Source organism: Synchiropus splendidus, chromosome 1, assembly GCF_027744825.2.
Source record: "Synchiropus splendidus isolate RoL2022-P1 chromosome 1, RoL_Sspl_1.0, whole genome shotgun sequence".
Lineage (NCBI taxonomy): Eukaryota > Metazoa > Chordata > Actinopteri > Syngnathiformes > Callionymidae > Synchiropus > Synchiropus splendidus.
The window spans coordinates 54,889,730-54,917,136 of NC_071334.1; the positions used below are offsets into that span (position 1 = coordinate 54,889,730).

A 27,407-nucleotide genomic window follows, 5' to 3' on the forward strand; every position below is an offset into this window, starting at 1 on the left:
GTATTATTGAATTGCAAAGTTATATGTAAAGTCCTAAAATGATGCCATGAGCTCATCATAATGGCGTTGAATTGAAATAAAGCAAGCTCATCATATTTAATATTCTTTCAGGTCGCATGAAATTACTAGATGGATGGGAGTGTGAGGGTATTTCTTCATGCGTAAGGCTTAAAACAAAATGAAGTTAAAATAAAATGAAATTAAAGGAAAGGCAGTACCCTGAGAAAGGAAACTAAAGATGAACCACTGTTTTTTAAAAGATAAATCCACCATAAGAATTTCCACTAGTGAGTTTTCCATTACATTACTTTGGATTCAATTTTGATCTGGCTTTATTTTTTCCTACATTCTTGGCCCCACTGTTTTTGAACGAAATGAAATGGTATGCACACATTACAGTTTACATCCATGTTGAACTGAATCATGCTGTCTGACATCAGGCTGGCTCTTTGTCCCATTTTAATCTCAATCCTTAAAAACAGCAAGGTGTCCTTAGAGATTTGTATAGCGCATACCTCCCCACGGCTCTTGTGTAACACTCTCCTGGTGTAATAGTCTGTGTGGAGGCAGAGCGATACATTTAGCAGCCTCACTGCCTCTGTAACAATACTTTCTTTCAACGACTGTCGAAAGTGTCTCTTGCTAGCCTTAGAAAAATGCACGGGGAAGAGAGGTCTTGACAGCAGAGAGAGCGAAATTAACTTCTTGCTGATAATAGCCCTGACAGAAGGTCGCTGTTGACCTTCTATGAGGTGAAGATGTCTAGATTGTCATGATTACAGTCTTGAGCATTCAATAGAGGGCAACGGTGAATTATATGTGGGACATGTACAATGTGAAGTACAATATAATTCATGTCTCAAGACATCTTCTGAATATCTAGCCGCACAAATGCAGATACATGCTTGAAAAAAACGTACGACAAGGCTGTTATAGATTCACTCGAGGCATCTTCATTTTGGTTGATTCCGTGGAATTACTTCTAAAGGTGACTATTCAAACTGCCATGATAAGTGCTTGACACAACATAATATATGAGGTGTAGAGGAGAGCACAGCAGGGTGGAGCCGGTGTTTCGGCCATCATCAGAAATGAATACATCAGAGGGAGTGGTTTGGAGACAAAGATAAAGAGGCCAGAGTGTTTCTCCATCAGAAGCTGGAGGTCATGTTTTGCCTTGTCTTGCTTTGTATTTATTTGCACACCATAACACCATATCTTAGTACAGTTGTTGAGAACATTTATTTCTTCAAATATCCAAACATAAATCTTGGGATGGTCATCTATGACCACTCAAATACGATAACAAGTATTCTGGTGTAAAGTTCTGTGGCTGCTTTGCGATCCACTTGTTCCTTGGTTGTAGCATTGCAGGACATGTGCCCTAAGTTTGTACAATCTAGAATATTGCTTGTGTTGGGTCATTTACTAAGTAAGGGCTGAACGATTAATTGCATTTGCGATTATATCGCAATATGATAAAACGTGACTTTCTAACCGTAAGGCTGCGATTTGACTGGTCACGTGACTTTCACATTGGTGACGCAGCGCAACGGTGAGCTTTAGCCATTGAGCTGTAAATGACGGCTTTAGCCTATGAAGGTAAAATGGGTGCAAAAGTGGCACATACCCGTAACACAAGACTCGTATCCATGCGTCAGAGGCATATACGCGTAACTGCACATTTGCATCCGTAAACCCCGTGGCATGTGTGTCTAAATCATACAAACACGAAAAGTAATTTTGCCTTCATTTTCTAAGTGCACAGATACAAGTGGCTTAACACAAGCTCGTGTTTTCCACCTCAACCACCGCCAAAACGGGTGCATAAGTTCCACATACTCGTAGAACACGATCCGTATGCGCGTGCACCCTTTTGCACCTCTTCTCGCTGCACCTGTAAATAAAACTGATGCGCACTCGTAGAAGTGGCGGCAATACGTGCCTGTTACTCCATGCGCGTTCCCCGCAGTCACGTGACGTCTATTGTCCAATTGGCTTTTTGTATTACTAATTATGGGCTGTTTATGTTCAGACAGTGCTTAAAAAGTGCAATCTACGTTTACATGAAGAGTTGGACGTGTTAGAGTGGTAAAGCCACATATTGGTTTGCATTATTGTTGTAATATGCACTTTAGTTTGTGTGATTTATCAGTTTAGTCTACCGTTGAAACTGAAGTAGACAAATAAACCATCTTTCATTTTAATTCATGCTTCATTTGCCTTTATCTTAACATAAGAATAGCCTATAAGGAAGAACAATTATACATACTGAATCACATATGGTTTATTATAATAGAGATTGATTTATTAGTTGTGTTTGCCGTAAAATACATGAGAAGAGGACCTTGAAAAATTATCGCACATTTAATCGCAATCGCAATGTTGAGAAAAAAAAATCGCAATTAGATTATTTTCCAAAATCGTTCAGCCCTAATTCTAAGTACAATTACAAAGTACAAAGGTAAAAAAAAAAATGAGGCCATGTGGCACAGTTATGTTTATGACCCTGGTAGTGTGCTTTAGAAAAAGTCCTGGATACTCAAATACACTTGATGAAGTACACCTGATACATGCTTGAATGTGACAGTCGAATTCATGTACCAGCTAGACAACTGTGTCGATATGATGTCATGTGTTTGTGTTCTAAAGAGCGTACTATTGCACTGTGTCTATACATGCTTTTGTTAGTGTGAGATGCAGTTCACCTTTAAGTTCCACCTGGTCTGATCGAAGTTCCACCAGCACACTGTCACAAAGGTTCCACTGGCTTCCCTCAAGGTCTTCTCATCCGTTCATCACACGAGGATACGACAAGCCTTGGACTTGGCGGGTGTGTTCCAGGATGGCAGACATTTGTCATCGGTGATGTCACATTAGCGATCTGGAGCTTGACACTTTATGATCACTCTCTAGTCTGAAGTTTAATTAGAGCTTAGTAAATACTTGATGGGCTCTGGCGTGACAGCTGGAACGACAAAGAATGTTTTATTTATGTATATGTTCGGAGTGTCATTGTGTTTCGTATTCATCCCTGAATACTGATGTGTAAATATGTAGTGTCAGGCAGCTACTTCTTTACATCAGCGACTTAATATATCAGTTTGGTTATACCTGAGTCAGCGTTCTATACAGCAACGTGTTCCCACATCTTAACCAGTCCCCCTCAGTTCTCCATTCAACATCCTCTCTTCATTCACAGCATCCATGAACCTCTTGTCTTCCGCTCCTTTGGTCTTATTTCTCCAGCATTCTTCTCTCTCCTCTCATCTCATCCAGACCTTCACTTTGTTTCAAATCTCTCTTTACTTCCTGCTTCTTCTTCTTCCATGAGACATGTTTTCTACCAGCAGTGTTTTGGTAGTCTGAGTATCTCACACCTTACACAGTGATGACACAAAGCTACACACAAGACGTGTCTATACAAAATGATTTCCTTTTCTTCACTCTTCTTCCTGCTTCTTCTTCATTCACACACATCACCTCTGTCTTGCGTCGACTGGCTTTCATCACTCTTCTCTCATGCGCGGGACCCCACCTCCCCTCCACCACCCCCTCTCACAACAAGTCACTATGTCATCCTCAAGCATCACCGACCACTCCTCTACAACCTTGTCTGCTCAACATGCAAGCAAATAAACAGAGCTGTTCGACCCTACTTTGTAAGTTGAAAATTAATTGTTAATTTTATTCAAAATTGTTACACACTGGTCAATTGAATTTCATATAAACTCTTCCTAAACATGAACATTTTTGTCCTTGTTTCCATTTTTTTCCTTCTATCAACTTTGAAAGCAGCTGCCAGAATTGGGAGGAGGAACATTTTCTGTGCTGGATCCATTAACACACATCCATTCCCTGATGTAGCTCATTTACGGGTTAAGTGAGCGACATCATCTAATTCAGACGATTGATCGTTAATACGTTTAAATTATACCGCAGATGAATGTGTTACCGCATAACGTTTTTAGACATGGAGGATGAAGCAGACTAAGAGTAAGAGCAGAAATGTGCAGATGCTGCTTGACTGCTACTGTATATCAAGAGACAGTTGACAATTAAAGTGCATTTATTTATTGTTTCACGTTGCAGTTTAAATGGCTTTAGGTTTAAAATGACAATAAACATTAATGTTGACGTTATGGCACCACAGTTTCGGATGCCATGGTTAAACTACACTGCTGGACGGTGCTATCTGCAGAGACATTGTGAGTACATTTTATACTTTCTCCTCTATTAGTTAAAATAATTGTGATGATCTTTTTGGTCATAATCGAGCGGCGCCGTTTGGAACATGAATTTGTGCCTATAATTGCTCCTTGGTCACATTGCTGTTCAGTGTTGGTAGGCCACCGCAGCCAGCTTCATTTCACTTTTTCTTTATTATTTTTCTCTTCAAGTTTGGAGTTAACCTCCGTACTGAACTTTTTTTCCCTTTCCCTGGCATCTAATTAGGGTATTTGCAAAGTAAACATTGAAATAATCACAGCATGGTAAACAAAAAATATGCAGGCAGTGGGTTATACAGTGAGGTTACTCATTACGAGGAATGTTGTGCTAAAGGAAAAGAGTGCACCCCAGTAGATGAATATGTGGTACTTTCACTAACCAATGAGCGATCTGCATGATGTCTAGGTGGCTAAAGTGCAAATGCTCTGGTCTGCATTATTATTATTTTTTTTTTAAATTAAATTATTTAAATTAAATTACCATATTTGACTGTAGTCCATGCACAGCATTTTGGTTAAAGAGTACCATGTGTGGTAACTCACAGTTCATGAGTTATCTATGGCAAGATGAAGCACCACTTTAACTAATGGTGAAGTGTGAAAGAACTGTGTTCATCCATTTCTGAGTAGCTATGTTTTAAAAATAATACACAATACATTCTCCCTTACCCAACTATCTGTTTCTTGATGCCACACGTGACACACGACAGCCAGGGAGCGCTGTTATTGTGAGTCAGTCTTTACTGCACGCTGACAAAAATGACAGAAAAGTCCTCTAATTCTGGGAAAATGTACGAGGTCAAAATTTCAGCACGGGGGACCGTGTGCTTTAGCAAGAACGCTTTTGCTTACGTGCCGTGGCCCCTTCAGAAGCTGGAGCTGGGACAGGGATGAGGCGAGTCTGGGACAGAGCGTTACTTGGTTTATGACTTTGTCACAGCCAAACTGCACAGAAGCGCACATTCAGAGCTGGACACGCACCGGACACCTCTTCACTTCTGGAGAGACGTCACTCACTCGGCAACCCCTCCCACATGCAGCGGCCACACACATAGAGGAACAGCGCACCTGCAGCAGACACTCTACATTCACTCCTACAAAAGACTATTTTAAGGCTTGGAACGCATGATTTATTTTTCCATTCATTCTAATGGGAAAAATCGATTAAGATTTGGAACAAATCACTTCTGGAACGGCCTTATGGAGCGGATTGTGGTCGAGAACCGAGGTACCACTGTACATCCATGTAGTTGCTGATAGCTTTTATTTTATTCCCGTTTCTTGATCCAAGCACCGTAGAATGATTTCCTTTTACAGTTGCCCTTGTCCTGTATTGTTCCAGTAAATGCTTAGTCCACATTCTTTGCGGTCCTCTGAAGTTTGCCTGCTGTTGAGTTAGCTTTAACAGGGATCATTTTCACTTAGTGTAACTACACTAATGCACCATACATACCTGATAAGTGAAGGGGGAAAATATGTGACTGAGAAACATGGCAAGGTGACTGAGATAAGAGAGGCTGCTCACCAGAAGAAGCCAGACTGTTAATATCACTGAGGAAGAGTGCCTCCGAGATACGCCATTCATCTCGGCCCACAGCAACAATTATTCATATCTGAGCTGAAATCCACTACTGGGCTGCTTAACATGCTTTTAAAGCTAATGTATGACATGGGACTCTCCCACCAACACTGTTTGAATGAATTGGCCTTCCTGTTTGAGGATGCCCTGCAGAGGATTCAAAACAGCATCCAGGCAGCTGCTGCTGCTTCCTATACATTTGTGTTGAGCATATTAAATGAGCTGAATTGTTTTTAATTATGATGAATCATTGTTCGGTTTGATAAATTGGCTCACCGCTGTAATTATATTTGCATAATGTTTTTGCTGGTTCATTTCCACGATGATGCATGCAGGAAGTGATCCACTAATGTTCTTAAGAAGATGGAGATTGAGTCTTACCATTTACATCTGCCCATGAATGTTGCTTGTCAAGATGTGTGTCACAGTCCAAGCTCAGATCACTTTGAATGTCCCTGAGGAAGTTGGAGCATCACAAAGGTAGTAAGGACTTGGCAGCTGAAGCAGAGCTAGCAAGACTCCATGACAAACAAGGTGTTTATAGGGAAAATAAACATTTATTACCTTTTGACATTGGTATGGAATCGGTGTAGAACTAACATGAAAGACCATATTTAGTCTCCAAGATGCTTTTAGCTTCTTATCGGAGACTAAAAAAGTGCCAAATGTGCTGTGTTTATATTTCCATCATGAAAAATAACTGTTGCTGTTGTGCTGAAGTGACTTTTTTTTCTTTTTTCTTGGTGGAGAGGTGCAGTCAAGTTGTTAAGTAACATCCGACTTACGTCCACCTGTACAGCTTATTTTTTTTAATTCGATGTCTGGCGCCGCAGCACGTAGCAGCCCGGCAACGTGTACAACAATTATGGCAGCCAGTTGGCATCGCGTACGACAGTTTCTGCAGCACAGTATCGCAGCATCTCACTCTCCACTACAGTAGCACCTATAACTCTTGCGTCAGCTATTTTTAATGGCATTCGACTTACGTCCAGTCTGACTTATGTTCGGGATTGGTTCGGACCAACCGGTCGTAAGTCGGATGTTACTTGTTCATATGTATATACATATGTATGTGTGCTATTTTGAATAAATGCTGATGGTCCGGAAAGGTTGTTTGTTTGGTGGTAAGTCCTGCAGCCTCACAGTACATTGTTATGGTCCTGTATGTTCTCCCCATGTTTGGTTTTCTTCCAGGGGTTCTGACAGAGCAGTTGAGGAACACAGTGAAGTTTATTGATGAACTGGAAGTAAAAAAAAAATAAAAACGGCCACGTGTTTCAGTGATGGTGACATAGTGATGGCATCGCCGCGAAGAAGGAAAGCTACATAAGGGGTTATAAGTAGAAATTGACATCCTAATGAACTAAGTGACAAGCGCTTCTGAATGTCTGCCCTGTGCACTCACCCCTGGCATGTGATGTCTTCACCCCAGCCTGGAACGCGGTGCTTATTGCTCCATGTTTTGTTTAGTCATCATCCTCCCTCAAATATAACAATAGTATTAGTCAGACTTTTCCTTCAGATTCATTTGTGTTCCTGCATTTGCAAGTCAAGATGCTGCAATGTGCTGATTCGGTGTCATTCAGAACGATTATATACCAGTTGAGCGTTCACGGCACTTTACATATTTTTCACGTCAATTCATGAGACCCTTCAGTTGTCGGCACCAGAGGACCACAAGCACCTTTGTTGCATCCGGTTTGTTCGTAGCTAGAAAAGCACAATAGCCCCTGCAGAGAGCCATTGCACATACAGTTTAAAGTGGAGGAAATCAACTGATATGCTAAATGTTCTTGAAGAGCGGTTTTAGCACTCTTCCATTATTTATATGTTTATGTATGCAAACCACTCGGGTTTTGCTTGTTATCATGTGCTTGAGAGGGTGGGTTTAGCCATTTGCTGCTCTGTATGGCGTGGTGCTTTGTACATGAATTAAACGTCTGGTCTCTTTTAAAGGAGCAGGTTTGAGTTTTTTTTTGGTTTTTTTTTTATTTACCTTTCACCCATCTTAGAGTTGCTGGCGATGGCTGCTACAAAATGTTGAAATCCAGTTCCATATCATGTTTAATATCAAGAACGACTACCCCTTTTGACTGCCTGCTCATCCAAAGCGTAGAGAGAATCGTCTGACCTTTGAGCTCATAGCAGGACTTCACTACTTTTCCCAAAACACCGAAACAACAGCTTTTGGTTTTAATGAACAATTTCATTTCAATATAATTGTTGAAAACCAGCGCATTTCTCCTCTGTTTACCAAAATTATAGTTTACCAGAGTCGATTAAACACTAGATTTGGTGACCTTGCCTGATTTCATGGTTAAAATGATCTGTCGCTCTCGCTGAAGAAAACAAAACAAAAACTCCCACTCCATCTGTCCAACAAAACAACCGCCTGTGTGAGTTTATTTTCACATTGCAAAGAGTTTCTTTTCAAGAATCAAATTATACATGGTATTCATCTATCTGAATAGGTCAAATTCAACTCCTGAAACCAGGTCCCTCTGAAACTTGCTTGCACTTCCCACTTTAAGCTTGAAGTCATGCTAAATTATACTAAACATGATGCAAAATGAGGAGTGTAACATGAACCACTGCCCCACTATTCTGCTCTCTTAGACCCAAAAATCATTTCTGCACTTTATTTCTCATTTCCTGCTGCTGATCCGCCATCCTCTGTCTTCATTAGCAAGGTATTATTTACCGGATTTACCGTGAATCCTTCCTCCCAGAAACAGGATACACGTCACTGTGGCATTTTTGCTCATTAAAAATTCATGCACAGGATATTTTGCAACCCAGAGAGAGAGAGAAATAAAACAGTACTTTCAATTTTATTCCAAGTTGTGATCTTGTCCAATTGTCATGTCGTCCGAGGCTGTTAGTGGTCAGAGCCTCGCCTCAAATGTTCGGCTGATGAGTCTGGAGGGTCATATCTATAATTCATTCTTGCCCCTGGCGACGCTGAGCTATAGATAGTGCTTTATTCTCCAAACAGCAGCCTCAAAATACACACATGGAGGCAAAAGCGTGGAACAGAAAAGGGAAAAAGACGAAAGATGCACCTGATAATAAAGAACCGTGGACAACAACTAGTCAGATTCAGCTGAACAAAAACAAGCGTGAAGAGTGAAAAAGGGCTTGTCTTTGTTTGGTGCTGCTGAAATCCTTCAACAATTTCCAAAGTACTCTCAGTTGTCAATTCATATAAATCCCACATGATCTCTCTCCTGTCTCAAATGAAGGCCTTGTGTCCTTCATCTTGTGTGTAAGGTGAGACAAATGGTGAAACCTGTGATTGCTCCCATTTTGGGTGTTTATCATTTACCTCGCCTGTCAAGACCTGTTACTGTTGGTTGTCAACAAGTACCTGGTGCAGGATTTGTTTTCGGAACAAATAGACGCTACTCCGGTGAGTCAGAACACCATCCAGGAAAAGGAAAATACAAGAAAAAAAAATGTGACTGTGACTGTATAAATTAGATGAAATATATTAACAAATGTCCAACTTGAAATGGTAATCTGTGATACAACAATAAATATTCGAGTGCATCATACATCGATATTTGAAATGTCAAATGAGAATAATGGAACTTTGGATTGCAAGGTGAGGGAAGAAAAAAACCCTAAAAACATTAGGACAACAAAGGAAAAAAAAAGATTTTGACTTGAAATAATTTTAAGTTAGTTTGAAAATACCTGATACGTGTGTTAACAGTCACTCTCGCCATATCAGGAATGGTATTAACGTTTGACTGTCATTCCCTGTACAAGGACTGATGGGGACTTGGGTCTGCGACTTGGACTGGAGTTGCATTTAAGTCGCACCTGCCAGTGACTTTGTGTGGACTCGAGGGCTAAAGACTCCAATCGGCCTCAAGATTTGTGACTCAAATGCAATGTTCATGTTGGAGTCATGACCCCATACTTGAGACTTAACTTGGACTTCAACATGCAACATTATGTATTGAGGGAATAAACAAATGGGGAAGCAAATTGGTGCCAGTTTTAGAAATTAAGTTTAGTCCGTAACTTTTAACTAAAATGTAGTTTCTCTTTGGTTTTCATCTGCAAATATTATCTAGCTACTCAAACTTATTTTCTCCTCTCTGCGTCCCTCGTGGCTCCTGTAAGAGCATCTCATTTCCAACATTATCTCCACTCAACTTTCTTTACTGCTTCCTGTCGTCTCTTGACATTTCCTGGCCTACATACTTGTCTTCTTTTGCTTCCCTCTTCTTTCTCTGACACTGCATCCCTTGTCTTCCACGGCACTTTTGTCATCTCCTTGATTTGTCTAACCTCTTACACTCCATTCATGTACCTGTCACATGGCAAGGAGGCTCTGTCAGGAAAGCTCCCAATAAGCTTGGATGGATTCCTCCATAGAAAAACTGAACAACTCACTCAGGGAAAGAAAGTTCTGTAAATCCCTGTTTCCCCTCTATTGTTCAGTTTACTCTCCAACAACAAGGGAGATGGAGACCTAAATCAAAACCCTGCTCCACAAAAAGAGACGTAATAAAATGTGAAACTTTGCCAGAATGGTGCTTCTTGGAATGTACTCGGTGGATTTGCTTCAATTAAAAACAGCAGGAGGAAGCTCCCTCTGCTCCTCTCGTGGCCACGCCTGCTCCTCTGACTTGAAATGCTGCTGTTAGCTCAAGTCTCCAAGAATAGTACGCTTCCAGGACAGACTCCTTCTTAAAACATGCATGTGACAGAGAGGTGGCTGTAAGTTGGCAACGGATGCATGCGTGATGACACAGAATCTCCCTGGGTGTGGTTTCTTTTTTGGTCTCGCCACGATTGATGATATTTTGGTCCAAACAGTGCTTACAGGCTGAACTGAAGAGCCAAGATCTAGGGTCATTGCAACAAGTCTTTCATGATGTCGCCTCACTCCCTAAAATCGTAATTCCTCCAACGTTTAAATTAAAAACATCAAAATTTGCCTTATCATATTTATTTATTATTTTAATTGCAGTGAAAGTTTCGATCATTTATGTTTCTGGAACAACATGACGGACATGACAACGATATTCCCAAATTAGCTTATTTAGAAAAAAAAAGGTTGCAATAATTCTAACAAAATGATTTATTTGCAAAAAACAATGAATATTTCAAGTACAAAGAACACACGCACAACAAGAACACACGCAATAATAATACAAAAAATTAAAAAAATAATAAAGGTATCTGCTAAATAATAATAATAAAAAAAAGAAAATGACAAGATAAGTAAATCTTCTTTTCTATGATGTTCTGTGAGTAGTTTCATAGCTGACACCATGTAGAGTGCCTTTTTTTCTACAGAGATCCTCACAAGGGGCGAAGCAGCACGACAAACCTGCACTCGCTGCAGCCCTATATTCTAATCCTTCATGATCTGATATCACTGAAACACACCCTCCTACTGTAAACTCTTCAGTGCGAAGCGTTCCTTATTGAAGTTAGTTGGAGTGAGCCTAATATGATTTAGGAAAATTCACTTCAAAACTAGCGGCATATCTCTTGATTTATCTCCCATTCGCTACGATATTTTTGGTAGTCGCTGCATTCCTTCATTCTGAATCTCACCATAACTTATAAGTCTCGCATGTCGAGTCCAGATGTATTAAGAACCCATGCAACCTCATTGGTTTCCAAAGTCCAAGAATAAATATGGTGATTAAAAAGCAATTTCACAAAAATGTCAAACGGCATATTATGCAGAAGTCCTGACATTTCGGTTCACACTTTATCTTGACTTGATACTTTAACTCAGTGGTGTGATCTGTAATTGTCATTCAGTGGAGCCATCATTTATTTTTTATGAATATACTTTCTTGTGCAGAACCAAATGAAGCTTTGATGCTTCATCTTCTTTCAGCTCTTCCCTTCATTTGTTGTTGCCACAGCAAGTCCTCCACCAAAGGAATCGTGATTATCCTCCCTCTTCTCATCGATCCTCTTCATGTCCTCCTTTCACCCACCCACAAACCTCAGCGGTTGCCATCCTCTTCATCCTCGTGTGCCGAGTCAAAGAGAGCATGCAAAAAAGTCTCATTTGGAGCCGCATGTCACTGATGTAGGGTTTTAATCTTAAAGAGTTGGGAGTTTGCAACTGGATGCCAATATTGCTCTCTACCACTCCTGCCCACATGTCCTGAACCATGCAGATAAACTTGCCAGAGCCATGGCAACTTAGCTCTGAAGGCTTCAAGCATCCACCCATCCTAACCCACTTGTCCGTAGCCAGGTCATGGGGGCAGCAGCTTCAAAAGGTCATGCCAAACACCCTTCTCCGGGGCAACATCCACCAGGTCCGACTGGGGGATCGCAAAACGCTCCCAGGCTAGTGTAGAGATATAGTCCCTCCACCCGGTCCTGGGTGGATCCCTCGGCCTCCTCCCAGCAAACCGTGCCCAAACCACCTTAACTGTCTCCTCTCAACACGGAGAAGCAGCGGCTCTACTCCGAGTCGCTCCTGAGTGATGGAACTTCTCACCCTTCCTCTAAGGGAGACGCCTGCCACCTGTGGGAGATAACCCAATTTAGCTGGTGGTATCCGGGATCTCTTTTGTTCATGACCCACAGCTCATGACCACAGCTGGTACATACAGAGCTTTGCCTTTCGGCTCAGCTCTCTCTTGCACACAGGTAGAGCGACTGTGATACTGCCCCTCCTGTGCCGATTGGATGATCAGTCGCTTAAGGTTTGTGCTCAGTATATTTCAGGATGTATTTTGACTTGCTTGTTCTCATCCATGAAACAGGTAATTTACTTTTATCGCAATTGATTTAAAAAAGCCTTAATAACTATTTAACTAGTCGTGTATTTACTACCACATCTCACTGTGTTATGAATGGATAGCACAGGCAAATCAAACAGTGGTTATCGAACAGAAAGCGTACTCAGAATGCCTTTGTGTGGACTTGTTCTGAAACATGAATTCTGGGGTTGCACAGACCAGAAAAAAACATCAGCAGTTTGCCACTGCGGCATGTCTTTGCCTCCACGCGGACTGTAATCAATCTTCTTTACCACACTGCACGCTGTATCACCACTTACCTCGGGCTACGAGGGATTGAAGTGCCTCAAAATACTGCTTGTCTCGCTAACATTCAGCAGGGAGAACCTACCCAAATAAATAAATAAAGATATTGTGCTGTTCACGGACCAGGAGTCTGTGTTAAAGGCTTTTGTTTCTGACACGTCATACTTCCTGTCAGCTGTATCAGCAGTTTAGTTTGCTCATGTTCATTTCACTCTTTGGACAACAAAACGTTCTTTTTTTTCCTCTTTCTGAACACAGCAGATGCTGGTGTTCAAATGACTGGGTATCCATTTCTGTGAATGTACAGGCTCAACAGCGTCCTATTTTAATGATGAAAAATGTCTTTTGTCCTGCTGACTGATGCCTCTGGAATTTTGACTGGTTCATGTCTGTTATAATTATAAATAGGAGGTCCTCCACTTATCGTGTTCGCCGCACACAGCATTTTGACTTGATGTCATTCGTGGCCTCAGGCTTTAAAGGTTGCTGCGATGAAGGCAGAGGAATATCCCGGGAGTGTGCAGCTGAGCTGATAAATATGCATTTTAATTTAATTCCTCTCCTCTACATGTTTGTCTAAATCCATTCAGGTGTCAGAGAGATGTGTTTTATGTTCGCAACAATGACTTCACTACGGAATTTGTCTGATAGACACCGAAAACCGTTTTAAAGTCCAATGCAAGTTTAAATGTTGTGTTTAAATGTCTGTTTTTGAATTGAAAAACTGTGGATTCCCTATAACAAAAGTAAAAGACTGGAAAAAAAAAACAACTTTAGACATAATAATATTACTACCACCACCCCTTTGTGGTGTTGTGTCTTTATTTATTGCTTGATTTACTATTGCTTTTATTGCCACAGTATTTGAAAGTGATATTAAATGTCATTTATCCTCATTATTACCGCATCCATTGCAGATACATTTTTTTCTGTCTGTCTGCCACTAATGACTTGAGTCAGTTGAGTTGGTATCAACCACATGATGAAGTTTTGCTGCAGTTCTTCATCTCAGTTCCTACTGGATTGTATGAGCATGTTGTGGACTGCCACCTTGTGTCCCATTGGTCTCATTTGAATGTGTCTGTAAATTATTATCAAAATGCAAATCCGTGAAAGGCACCACAAATTAAAATATTTGGTGTATGGGAGGAAGCAGAGGTCCGCTCTTAAATCTTTCGTTTGTTTGAGCTCAAGTTGTTCAAGCTAATAACAAAAAGTGTATTGACATCAATCTGAAGTGTGCTCAATCATACAAAGTTGGTGATCACCTGATGTCCAGCACGAGCTTAAGCTAACAGCATGCGTGTTGAAATTTAAATGCGCTCCATTAAATTATTCATTTCAGTGCCCCGCTGCTTTTGGGAGTATTGAGAGAGGATGAATGAGAGAACTAATGTGCCATTTGCAGAAGTACTTTTGATGCAATATTGTAACATTTAAAACATGATCTGTCTACTACCAGAGAAAGGCAAGGTCAGTGAAGATTCCCTCTGGTACCAGGGTGGAACCAGATGGAGTCGAAATCTTTCTCTCATTTCTGCTTACATCCTTATAAAAAGGTCAAACGTTTATGTGTAAATCTGAGTGTTTCAGCAGATCTTCATGATTCCTGAATGTAGCTCGCTATTATAAGTAAGTAAGTATAAGTATTATAGAAGTGTCGCTGATGCAGTGGATATATTAATCATAGATCCTGTCCATTCAAGTTAGCTATTTTCGCCAGCGCGTTTGCTTATTTAACTTCTCATTACAGCATTTCCTCACACTGTCTTCATTTGATAGGTTTTGGTGAAGGTTCTAACATGTATTTGCCATTAAATAGGAGTAAGAGCTCAAATCCTTCTGTGAGATTCCAGCCAAATAAAAACAAAAAAAGAACACAGACACTGCAGTTGGGCACAATTGTAAATCGAACACCTTGTTCAGTGGTGATTTAAGGAAGAGCACGTAATCTCATACCAGCAGACTGAGGGGTTTGAAAAGGCTCAGGTAAACTGTCAAGTATCTCCGACCTTAACCGTGTAGTGATTTATGGACAAGACTTCTCGAGCTGATTCTGAAACTAGAAGCTGGTTTAGTGATTGAAGATCAGAGGTCATGTGCTGTTTTGGTGCTTGTTAAGACACTGGCAGCATTCGAGATCAGCTGCAGCTCACTAGTCAGAGATAAACAAGATATAATGATACTATATATATATATATATATATATATATATATATATATAATGATAAATAGACATTACTAGTTCATTGAAAAAAATCCTGAGGCACACCACCAAATGTACCTCAGCCGAACACAACTGAGCTTAAATTGAATGTCAGAAGGCAGCAGTACGACCATTCAAACACAAGTCACATGGCCCTGTGTTGCATCAGAAACTATTCTGACTTCTCAGCGCAAAATCTCCTGGACAATTTTCCACAACAAGGAAATGAGATATTTCCAATACATGTACTTAAATATAGTGGGAAAAAAAGACTCACACCTGCAGCTATGCACTCACATAGAGGGCATGAGATGAAGAAAGTGCTGTTGAAAAACACAGTTTATTGAGTCAAAAAAGAGGCAAAAGATGAACCACCAAGTGGTTTTGTTTCAGTGAGAAAGAGGACTTGTTGGGGAGTGCTGCTTCACATTTTCTGACACGAGTCTCACTCAAACCCACGCAATGGCAGTGAGTGAGACTTGGAAGACTACTCAGCTGCTCCCCTTCAGTAGCTATAAAGGATGATAAAAACGATGCTTTTTTTTTGCATGATTGAAGTGGCATTCGCACTGTTTTGTTCTACTGACAACAAAACATACAAAATACAAATGTTTCACAGATTGCTTTTACTAAAGTAAAGGATCATGGGATTGATGACACACTCACTGCACTGTGAACAGTTACCCGTGGCTAACTATTTTCTCCAAAGATCAAGAAGTTTATGCTGAGAGGGAGTGGAACATGTATCGACATTTCCTTAAGGTCCTGACACAGAGGCTCCATGGATTAAGTTTTGTATACGCCTTCTTGTCTGTGCCGCAAACAGTCCATCATCTGCTACGTTGCAGGTTTTGAAGAAAACCTCTCATTTTCACTTTTCAAAGACTTCAGCTGGATCTGAACGTTGAAGTCCGTCAGACTCTGAATCCATCTTCAGTGGAGCTGCTGTCACTGAGGTGGATGGATGGTTTTGCCATGAACAGTGACTGATATTTTTGATCAGTTGAAACCCCTGGCACTCCACATTTCTTGTGGTCCTTGTCACTCTTTCAACGGACGAATGAATGAACGATCAAGGCAGCCATTGTTTACACTTTATCTAGATAGAATTTACAGTGCAAACATTTACAATTTAATTTGAATCCTAAGATGCCCCGATAGTGAGTGCTGAAGAAATAGAAAGCATGATAGGGCCCCTTTAAAATGCCCCATTGTACAGTCCAAAAATAGCCAGATATTGTAATTGGTCATGGAAAAGCGGACAAAATCGCGTACCACACTTTTAACAAAAACCCAGGCGACCTGTCAATAACCTCAGTCATAACAGGTTAAATGAGATCGATCGCGTGAGATCTGGTGGTGACAAGTGACTCTTGATGAAAAAGGTCTCTTGTTAAGTAGCTGTGACTCCTTGCGCTCCTGTGTGTGATTGATACTGTTGCAAATCTGTTTCCACCAGGTTTGTGCTCTAATAAGGCTATCAATAACCAAAAGTTTTATTGAATCTCTTCATGCCTGTAGTTGTAAAAAAAAAAAAAACAGTCACCCTTGTTTCCAGTCATCCTTGTTTCATTTTCAGCGTTTGATTTATTGTAGTGACAGAGATTCGATCTGTCTTGGGGGCTGTGGTATGTGGTTTTGGCTCTACCGTTTCCATGGGGAGACGCACCGACCATGCATGAAGAAGTAGTCAGAAAGACGTGTTTCTGTTTCGCCGTTTTGAGACAGTGGCTGTCACATGGGCTGTTGAGGCTGCAAATGGGTCTGTACTTCAGTGAAGAACCGGTGATTCAGCAACTACAGGTGAACACATTGGGGAAATATTCAGAGATAATGGAGGGAAAAAAAAAGTATCTCCTTATTTGTCTCACTCCTATAATTACATTCTTTCAGTGGATAAAAATTGTCATTATTTGTTGCCACCTTATAGTTACACAATAAAGCGTGTGCCGGGTGGTAAATATGATTCATGTAATTAACAGCAAATATCACCATGAAGGCCTGAGCCAAACCATTACTCAAGACACACAATTGTGCCATCAGCTTGACAAGCTTTGCCATATGACGTGGCAAAATGCAGCACTGAAAGCGACCCGATGTGATTCATTTCCAGCATTGTAGCTGCACTGTTGGTTACGTTCCAGACGCCCGCTTACGTGCATCAGGATGATGTCATTTTTAAGACTAAATCTGAGCTATTTAGTGAAAAAAAAGCAGTATATATTTAGAATTTTTAAGATAACAGCCGAGTGTTTCGCTTCAGTGGATATAACACGACATAACAATGGATGATAACAAGCTTTAGATACAAACAGAAAAAAAGCATAATGTACGACTGCACTGTTCATAGTTACAGGTCTTAAGACGCAGCTCCCTAGTCGGGTTGTTCACCAGCCCATAATATTGCTGCGTAGCTGTTAATCTCGATATGCTTTGGGACTGATCTAAACTGAGCTCATCGGGCCATTGCTCCAGCCTGTATCGTCTCCATCCGCTTAAATTAAGCAATTTGTGTACCACAGGCCGACTATTCAGTAAGTAGGAGCAACTTTTACTCCCGAGGAAATGGATCCGCTCGTCTGTGAAGTGGAAGCTAGCGAGCAAAATCATTAGGCAGAGTAGGAGGAACTCACGGCTCCCACAGGTGATGCTTCCACTCGCTTTTATTTATCAGATCTTTTTACCTTCTTACCTGCGAACCGGGTTCATGTCGCGCTAAACATCAGCGCTGCATTTAACTTGGCATGCTGTTGTTGGGAAGTATATACTTTGGGTTTGTTGATGGTTCCCAGGTGGTGGGTCCATAAGCAGCTGGTTCTAAAAGTCAGGCAGAGGATGACTAATGTCAATGAAATACAATTTCATCATTTGCTCTCAACAACTACACAATACTGCCTTCCCAGTTTTAGTATCTGTATCTGTTCAACTTTCTATACTAACATTTACTATTGCTTCAATTCCAATTCATGTCCTTCCTCATTGAGTACCGCATATACTAGCATTGTTACATCTAGTGTTCATTTTGTCAGCTGAAACAAGACAAAATATTTTTATCAACGATCCTTTTTCCCATGACAAAGACGGGACGGCACCGTTGTTAAAACACTGACGAAAACTGCATTATAGTCAACGAATTAAAACAAGATAGAAATGTAAGAAATAAAGAAATAAAAAATAAACAAAAACTCCCTCCTCCTTTTCGTTGACCACCCAAGAAGAAAGGCAACTTGTTTATGTGGAACGAAGTATCCTCTGAAGCCGCAGAGACACAGCATGAAGACAGGTGATACTTGCTTAAACTGCATGTAGGAGGATTACCGTGAACCCTGGAGACAGTAGGTCCGTCAAATCTGGGTTTCGGTGACATGTAAACAATCGTGGCGCACCGCCATGGCTTCAGAGTAATGATCTCTTCTTCAAAGATGAACTCTCATGTGACCAAACATTTTAAAAGAAAGTGGGAACAAGCAGAAAGCACGTAATGCATCATGGAGATGGACTTGATGACGGTGGTCTTCAATGTGTTTTTAACAGAAAAAAAACCAAAAACAAAACACTGATGCATCATTTACTGCTTTTGCTAGTATGTGCTTTCATAAAACTTATGTCTGCTATTGAATGCACTAGGTTTTCATTTTGCCATTGTCTTCATAGTTGTACAACAGAAATATGGTCGGACAGTAACTACTGCATGATTCAAGCTAAAACAGTTGACAACCTTGTAGTTTTCTTCTTCCTCTAATAGTATTGCCTCATGTAGCTACTTATTTCAACTTGGCAGTGTTTTTATTCGTTCATCTTTTTCAATGCTGCTCATTGATGCGTAGTCAAGTTGTATGATTTCCAGTAGAAGCTCAAGACTTCGGTTGTAATATCCAGTAGGAAGGGAGGTGGTGTTTGACTCACTAGTCTGGTACCCAGAGTTTTATAAAAAAAAAGAAGCCAATCAGCACTCTGCCAGGTGACACATCACCAGGAGGGATGTTGGGCCCATCAACAAATTGTTGTGGGGCACACGCCAGGTAATGAGGGCACGCCGCGGTCAGTCAAAGAGAAGCAGCAGCAGCAGCTCAAGGAGGTTTGAAGGGTGTTCAAATGGAAATTTTGAAATTGAGGGACTATGAGGTTTACACCTGCAAACCGCAAGTCATAAAACACACTTTTCATCCCTTTAACTAATAATAATAATAATCATAAATGTTATTATTATTATTGTTCATATTATTGTTATTTTGGTTTATTCAGTTTTATAGCACACTATCTAAATTACTGACAATAAAAAAATAACTCATTCAAAGCAACAACTATTTATTTTGTCTTGGGTGTTTTGGATGTGAATTGTATCAGTGGTTGTCTGAAAACATTTATCATGCTGTGACTGTGGTTGTTTTCCTTCCGTCCTCATCTTTCCTCCACATCTCCTGCTTCCGCACACTCATTTGGATGCGTGATGAGGGTCTTCTGGGAGCAACACATCACCATTATTCATGGCCAGAGTACACCTCAGTGCCAGACTGACGGATCAAAAGATGTTGATGATAGTCAGGGGGGAGTGGGTTCGGCCTGATGGATGACCTGTCTTGGGGAGACGGTCGGACGTCTGGATTGAAGTTTTCCAACTTTTTCTCCGAGGTGATTGTGTGGAGGATGCAGTGAAGCCTACCTGGCTGACTCATGGTTAAAAATATTGTCTACCTGCGGTCACTGCTACTGCTGTGATAAATATATCTGTCATGTGTACTTCCTTTATTGAGCGAATGGGGGAAATTGCATTGTTACCATCCATCACCGCCGGTGATTGTTCATCAGCGAGAGAGAAGCGGCGGACGTCTGCTGGCAGACTCCCTATAGACATCAGACAACATGAGGAAATCAGTAAAAGAACGCGAGTCATGCGTGTAGTTGGAAATGTCTGAAGACTTTGAAGTCTTGCCTGTGCTTTTGTCCATTCATTTGGCTTTGTTCATCTGTTCTTAACTTGAAACCACTGAGGTGGAAGTACTTGTAAGGTGTAATTTTGTCTCATCGATAATCCGCATTGACTCCTAGGTTTTGACCCTAATGAAGAGGCGGTGGAGGATCTGATGCAGAGATTCCAGGATGGTTTTCTGGTTCCGAACACGCCGGCAGACCTTTCTCACTACCAGCACGTCATGCACAGCTCCTCTACCGGCCGCCGGAGGGTCCCGAGTCGCAGCAGAGGTACGTGCTCATCCCTTAGTTGCAAAGCAATATTTACTGTTTGCTTCCACTTTTATGTGACAGGTTCGATATAGACATATATACATATATATACATCTCATATTCAGTTCAGGTTCACAGTGTTGTGCCAAATCAGATGTGAGTGCGGTGAAAATCACTGTGAGCATGTGGACCATGTTGGTGTATGAATCCTAAGAATTGTCACACTTTAGAGTCAGATAGTAAATGACTCTGTTCACCATAATTATTACGAAGAACATGGAGATGGATCTTCATGTTTGTGCAATCTAATTATGGTTTTTCATATCTTGAATATCAATTACAATCCATGCAAAAACAAAATTACATAAGGAAAGAACAATGTGCAGACCCCTACCAAGCAGCTTGTTTCAACCTACAGTGTGAATGTTGATACTGTTGGCATAGGTTTCATCTTTGTTGCTCTTCAATGAGATTGTTAGTTGAAGCATGCTGGGAACGCTGCTGCAGTCAAGTAGAGTTGGAGCATCTGGCGGACCTCAAGCTATCGTCTGGAAACATTGTTAAATGTGCAACACAATCCGAACCATATTGAAGTTGTTTTGAGAGTGTGCTGTTCGAAGAAGTGAAAAATCATTTAAAGGTTTCCTGCTGAACACCATCAGCGTTAGGTCCTCAGTTCCTCGTTCCCGTCTTCTTCTCTTTCGGCTTCTCCCTTCAGGGGTCGCCACAGCGGATCATCTTCCACCTTCTGCTTCCTCTTCTGTCAAACCTACAAACCTCATGTCCTCCTTCACCACGTCCATAAATCTCCTCTTTGGCCTTCCTCTCCGCCTTCTGCTGCTTTTCTGTCTTGGACCTACAGTAGCCCCCCAGGGCTGCATTAGATCCTCATTCCATTATCAACATTTATTGGAAATGTCTGTGAAATCCATTCAGAACTTTTTGAGTTGACTGACAGCATAAAACACAGAAAAACACAAGTTCACATTAAATTTGAAGTAGAATTAGTAAAGTAAAGTCATGAATTCATGAGATCATGTACTTGATATTTTGAAGGAATTTTATATACACTTAACTAAGTTGTCTGTAATAAATTAATTCAAGCTCACTCCCGGCCCTAATTTTAAATATTTTCATTCATTGAAAAAATCCTGTTGTTGTTGGAGCGACTCGTGTTTCATCATATCAAGTTTCTGCATGAACATTTTGCTCTCTAATTGAATTACAAACACAGCGGCGCATCACAGTGAAACTGATGACTCGGCCGACTGCTGTGTGTGCATTTGAAAAATGTACCTAATTCCATTGACCTTTAACAATCGCCTCTCTGCAAAGCTTTAGCCTTTAGAGTTTAAATGAATCTCATCTGGTTATTTGTCATTTCATAAATGCCTCTAATAGATTCGCTTCAGACCTACTTCCAAACTTCACTGGCTTCAGCAGGGGTGACATATCGGTCTGTGTCCTCAAAGACGTCTCCCCAAAACTGCGGCGGCGAGTGAACTGCTAATCAATAGCTTTTGGCGTCGTAATAAATCCAAAATCAGAGGGTGCAGGAAACATAAGCCTGATAAATCATTAAGTTATCACACCGGGAAAATTGTTTTCCGTGAATATTGAGGGCATTTTCTCACCCCCCTTGCTTCGCTTCACGCCAGGGTTCGCAGATGCACCAAATTCCACTTTGTCCTCCAGCACGCAGGTCCTGAAACTGTTCTTCATTAAACATGTCAGCTGGATTCAGAGAGACATAATATAGATAAATAAATAAATGAACCCTTCTTTATTTGAAAATACGTTTTACATATATAGCACATTTCATGCTAATACATTGCCTCACAGTCACCCATTCACACAGGGTGTGAACTGCTCAGAGCAAACTAGGCTTCAGTTGTTAAGGTTCTAGACGCGGGGCAGGACCGAAGTGCAGTGTTGAAAGAGTCACAGGAGGCAGGAGCGAGTCAATACAATAATTTAATGACAAAATATATAACAAAAGGCGTCACCGAACGGGGAGTAGAAAACCGAAAAATATCCAGAGCGTCACCAAAACCGGGAAGAGTCCACAACGGAATGAGTCCAAACGAAAAGCGTCATCGAACCGGGAGAAAGAATGCAAGAAGAGTCTGTAACAGGAGAGCAAACACACAATGAGCAATAAAACACAAAGTAAACTATCGAGGTAGTCAACACGAACGCACAAGTAGAGAGTAACAGAAAACAGAGAGAAAACGAAGAAGCCACGCGGAGCAGGGAGTCAACAAAGAGAGTCAAAATGCAAAAACACAGAACACCAGGGTATAGAAATAGCTAAACAGAAGATAATTTAAAGGACGGATAAATGTACACAGGTAGAGAGGAACGAACGGAGCAAATTACCAGTTGGAGCAAATGAAGCAAACGATCTGGCACACGTTGCTAGAGTCCAGGTGTTCTTATTCACAGGAACAGGAAGACAGGTGGGAGAAAACAAAACAGGAGTCACGTGAGGGGAAACAACAAGACAAACATCCCAGGAGCAAGAAATCTCAGTCGCAGGCTGACCACTCTACCATCGGAGCTGCGTCTGAGGTGTTAACCAATCTGCAGTATTTGATCGATCCTTCCTTTTTAATCCACTTTTGTTCTTGCTTTGTCCCGTTTACCAGTCGCTGCCACATCGGAGGAGTGGTGGGGCATCCTAACACATGGAGACAAACACTCGCACATGCACTCAGGGGTGGTGAAAAATAACATGGCATACTTTATTATTTTCCACTTCATTTTATTCTAATGTTCTGTGGCCCCTGGAATTCTGTTCACATGACAGTGCACAAAGTTCCTGCAGCAAAGACCAGTGCAAGTGAGCAGGTGTACTGTACTCATGTTTTGCATCTCATCGCAAAGGCGACGGCAAAGTCCGTCCTTCAGCTGCGTAAAATGACTCTCCACTAGATGACAAAACAATCCTCTGGCTCGAAGTGAGCTAAGAAAATCACACTAGTGATGTATCCCAACGAGTGGTGCTGCGGGGAGAGTGCTCTCCACTGCAGGGGACATTGTGAACACACTCACTCCACAACATGTGGACCAGTTGCTCTACCTTCCCGGTCATTCCAGAACAATCAGTCGTATCAGTTTGTGTGTTCTGCAAGAAAACTATGTCTTTTCACAATGCAATTGTGTCCCGGGTGGCCTGAGTCTGAGTCCCCACTTTGCTGTGCAGCCTTCCATGACAGAGAGTTATGATGTTTATTTTGCAAGGAAATAGTGGAAACACGCTGTGTAATACGGAGAGTCTTCAGTTATCCCCGATACACTCACAACATGTTGAACAAAGAGAAAGCGATCACTGAGAAGTTTTATCAGTGAAGTACAGGTCCAGATGTCAAACATGGAATGAATACTCTGGTAGTCTCTGAAAAATCGGCGTCTTACCTCCTCGCTGTTCTCCTCATCAAAACAACCGCGCAGCTGCAGGATCACAGCGGTGATCAGTTAGAGCCCGACATTATTCGTTTAAGTACATTTTGTCAATAAAATCAGATGGTTATCTGCCAAATAAAAAAACACGAGTTGTCAAACACACTGCACATGCAGTGAGTCCCAGACTGTTGCGCAATTCAATGGTTCCCGGGTGCTCACCTCAGCGTTGTGGGAGTTTGCAAAGTTGTTTTTGAATGATGTTTGTGTGCACAGTGCACGTAGTTTCCAGCATTTTCTCCAGCAAGTCGCCTGAGGCAAGAAACTCACCCCCCGCGGATAGTTTCCCGGGACGAGGCACAGCTCTCCAGGTGGGATCAAGTCCCTGGCCAAAACCCGGATAGCTTGTCGTCAGACTTTTGAGTCGAACTCACTTTGAGTCCGCAGTGTGAAAAGCCCTTAACTGTTAGGCAGGGGGAGTGGTTTTGCATAACCACCTGAACAAAACCATACCATTATCATGTCTAATGACTATTTCTGTAGAATAATGTCTATGTAAATGTATCATTTCCACTAATTTGTGTTCTTGCTCTATACAAGAAGATTTAAGTAATTCAGCTGTTGACTGCTTAAATGGTCCATTCACATTGAAAAGTAGTGTATTTTCCTGTCAGTTGGAAACTGAATAACCACTGACCTGTTCTATATTAACATGTAGAATCGATAATCGGTTGTGAAACAAATTGAAACTCAATGATGAAGATTAAAACTCAGATGTACCACCCTTGTGTCACATAGCCACTGGCAGAGAGAAAGGGAAAAAAAGGCTTTAAATCCTGAAGAAGAAGAAAATGACAGTTGTACAACATGACTTCTGACAGTGTATGAATTTGACAATGTAATGGCAACTCAAGTGAAGAAAAAAAAAACACTTCTGCGACCTGCTTCGTGGAGTGTTGTAATAAACAGTGTCAGACGTGTTTGCCCTCCATGTTCCATTGAAGTATTTAGTATGAGGCTTCTGCGTTTCTGCTGTTGTTGTTCCACCTTTATTCCATTCCAAGGTTTTTTGTGTTCAACAGATGTGTGCAGGTGAGATGTCAGGGTTTTTCAGTTCACTGCCTTGTTGACTTGAGTAGTCTGCAATTCATCACAGTCAATCTATTTACCTGACTTTTTTTTTCCTTTGGTTCCTGTAGTACAGTTATTTGTTTAACTTCAGTGTTTAGTTGTTGGTGAAATATTGATCAAAGAAAAGCTGAAGCTCAAAAAATTGCTGATTGTGTAGTTTGCAAAATGGTTGGCAAACAAAATAGCCTTGAGGCTATTCAAGTCAGATATAATAGATACATAATAAGATTTTCGTTAAAAAAAACAAAAAACACAACTTCAGATTTCACTCTGATTGGGAAATATGAAGGTCAGACACTACTGAAAATGGCTATTGTCACTTTCTATGGCTGTAGTATGAGCACTTCTAGAGTTAGACTTGTAACACTCCGTAGCTGGTGCTGCTAATGAAAGATATGTTTTGGCGTGACAATGGCTTGCATCTCTTTTAACATTGTTTTTGCTCGTTCCAAACGTCACTCCCATGTTGTCAAGTAGTGACTATCTTCAAATGGACCTTTGCATCCCAGAGTGATGCTGAAGTCTGCCATCTGCATTTCATGTTGAGGCATTGGGCTTTCAATTGAAGCACTGGTTACGTCTTCTTCAGCTGCTGACACTCCTGATGTCATTGTGTCCCATGGTATACAAAACGCCTCAATGAGCCTGGTCCAGTGACTTCTGTTGTGCTGTGACAGTTGAGTGCTGAGACAGTCACAGTCATTTAGAACGAAAACCCAGAACTCGAACGCCCCCGAAAAAAGCCGGAAAAAACATAACGTGTGTGAACCGATCAGCTGACCCACGACATGCTTTGTTATTGTGTATAACGCAGCCTCTGTATGCAGATGTGTCCCGTTTTTTCTTCATATCGAGGTGTAAAACCTTTCCTGTCTCCACACTGGACCGTGGTAGAGTGTCACAGGGGAGGTGCTCGCTCTCCACACCTCCGAGGCTGGAGCGCTCACTCCAGGGTTTGATGTCCTGTTGTGGGCTGGAGCTGGGACAGGGATGAGGCGAGTCTGGGACAGAGCGTTACTTGGTTTATGACTTTGTCACAGCCAAACTGCACAGAAGCGCACATTCAGAGCTGGACACGCACCGGGCACCTCTTCACTTCTGGAGAGACGTCACTCACTCGGCAACCCCTCCCACATGCAGCGGCCACACACATAGAGGAACAGCGCACCTGCAGCACACACTCGACATTCACTCCTACAAAAGACTATTTTAAGGCTTAGAACACATTATTTCTTTTTCCATTCATTGTAATGGGAAAAATTGATTCAGATTTCGAACAAATCGCTTCTCGAACGGCCGTCTGGACCGGATTGTGGTCGAGAACCGAGGTACCACTGTATTTATTTTGTCAGCATGTTTTAGATAGGACTTACCGTTGCAGCAGAATACCTCACAGTAATGGAGCCGTGCAAACTCCTCTCCTGAGGGAGATTGATTTTTCTGTGCGGAGAGGGAAAGTAAATCTGTCTCAAACTTGGTATAAGCAAAACTACGCAAACAAGAACAAAAAGAAGGATCCATCTGATGTGTTTAAATGATCAATTTGGGTTGTTGCTTACTCCATATCCATCAGCTGTATATTTCACAAAGTTGTTTTTGTATCCTATTGTTAACAATTGATGACTACTGACAGGTAGTCTGGATATGAATTCAGAAACCGCCAAGTGGAAGCATTTTTGTGTTGTGAAAGTGAGTGAGTCATCTGAAAGCCGCAGAGCGATCAGATTTTTCTCTATACGGCGTTCTATTGTTGGCAAAAACGCAAGTGTAGGCAGTTCTCTGTACAAAAATACATTGAAGGTGTGTCATGCATCCTGAGTCTATTAATACATAACCTTCATGCTCGCACCTGTTTGTGTGTTCCGTTCCCAGAGTCGATGTGTTTCTTTTGCTCTCGGTTGGAGCTCTGTTAGTGTTTTGATGCGTCACAGAAAAATGCTTTCGCTCATTATGCTAAAGTTATTATCTTGCTTCTACTGCTTAATTGACGCTTTGATGTAGCACATGAAAGTAGTCCAGCTTGACTGTGTGTGTGTGTGTGGATGGGTGCGAGTGAAACGAAATATTTTAATTTGTACCTAATCCTCATAATGCTGGAGCCGCAGAGAGGATCATCACCACAGCTCGAATTTGCCATAAAGAATGTATGTCAGACTATGATTATAGTTATAACTGTGTGTATTAGCGAAAAGTTGTTTATTTGATAAATTTGCCATTTGTTCTGCTCCCGTTACAGCAGTCCTTAATCTTCGCTGCAGAGAAAATACAATGAGTACAAGTGCCAGGCCTTCAGCTTCTCCTTGGCAGGCAATAAAACTGATTCACTGCCGGGTCAGAACTCTGTGATTCTGGGTTAGTTTGTGTGGAAAAAGGTCTGAGGGGCCAAAAGCAGTCAGACATTTTCCTCAGCTGCTTATTTATAGTGACGAAATATAGTACCTAGTTTTTTTTTTTTTTTTCGTAAAATAAGCATCTACTGACATTTTTTGTTTAGTTTTTTTTTTTTTTTCCTCACCTGAATAGGCTCCCGATCCTGGCCCGCCTGAATAAGAATAAGCACGTGAAAATGAAAAGTTAAATTGTGGAATTAAAAAATGGTGAATGGCTCTTACATATATAGCACTTTCCATGTTTATTCA

General features: G+C 41.3%; 1 protein-coding gene across 2 annotated transcripts in view; it reads left to right on the plus strand.

Annotated features, from left to right (window-relative positions):
- The window catches only part of LOC128768919 (astrotactin-2-like), a 301,659-nt gene that overhangs the window by 80,391 nt on the left and 193,861 nt on the right, over window positions 1–27,407 (plus strand). For both annotated transcript variants that reach the window (XM_053882198.1, XM_053882256.1), the window contains exon 4: window positions 20,101–20,253. In XM_053882198.1, coding sequence (XP_053738173.1) covers window positions 20,101–20,253 — 153 coding nt within the window. The remainder of the gene's footprint in view (window positions 1–20,100; window positions 20,254–27,407) is intronic.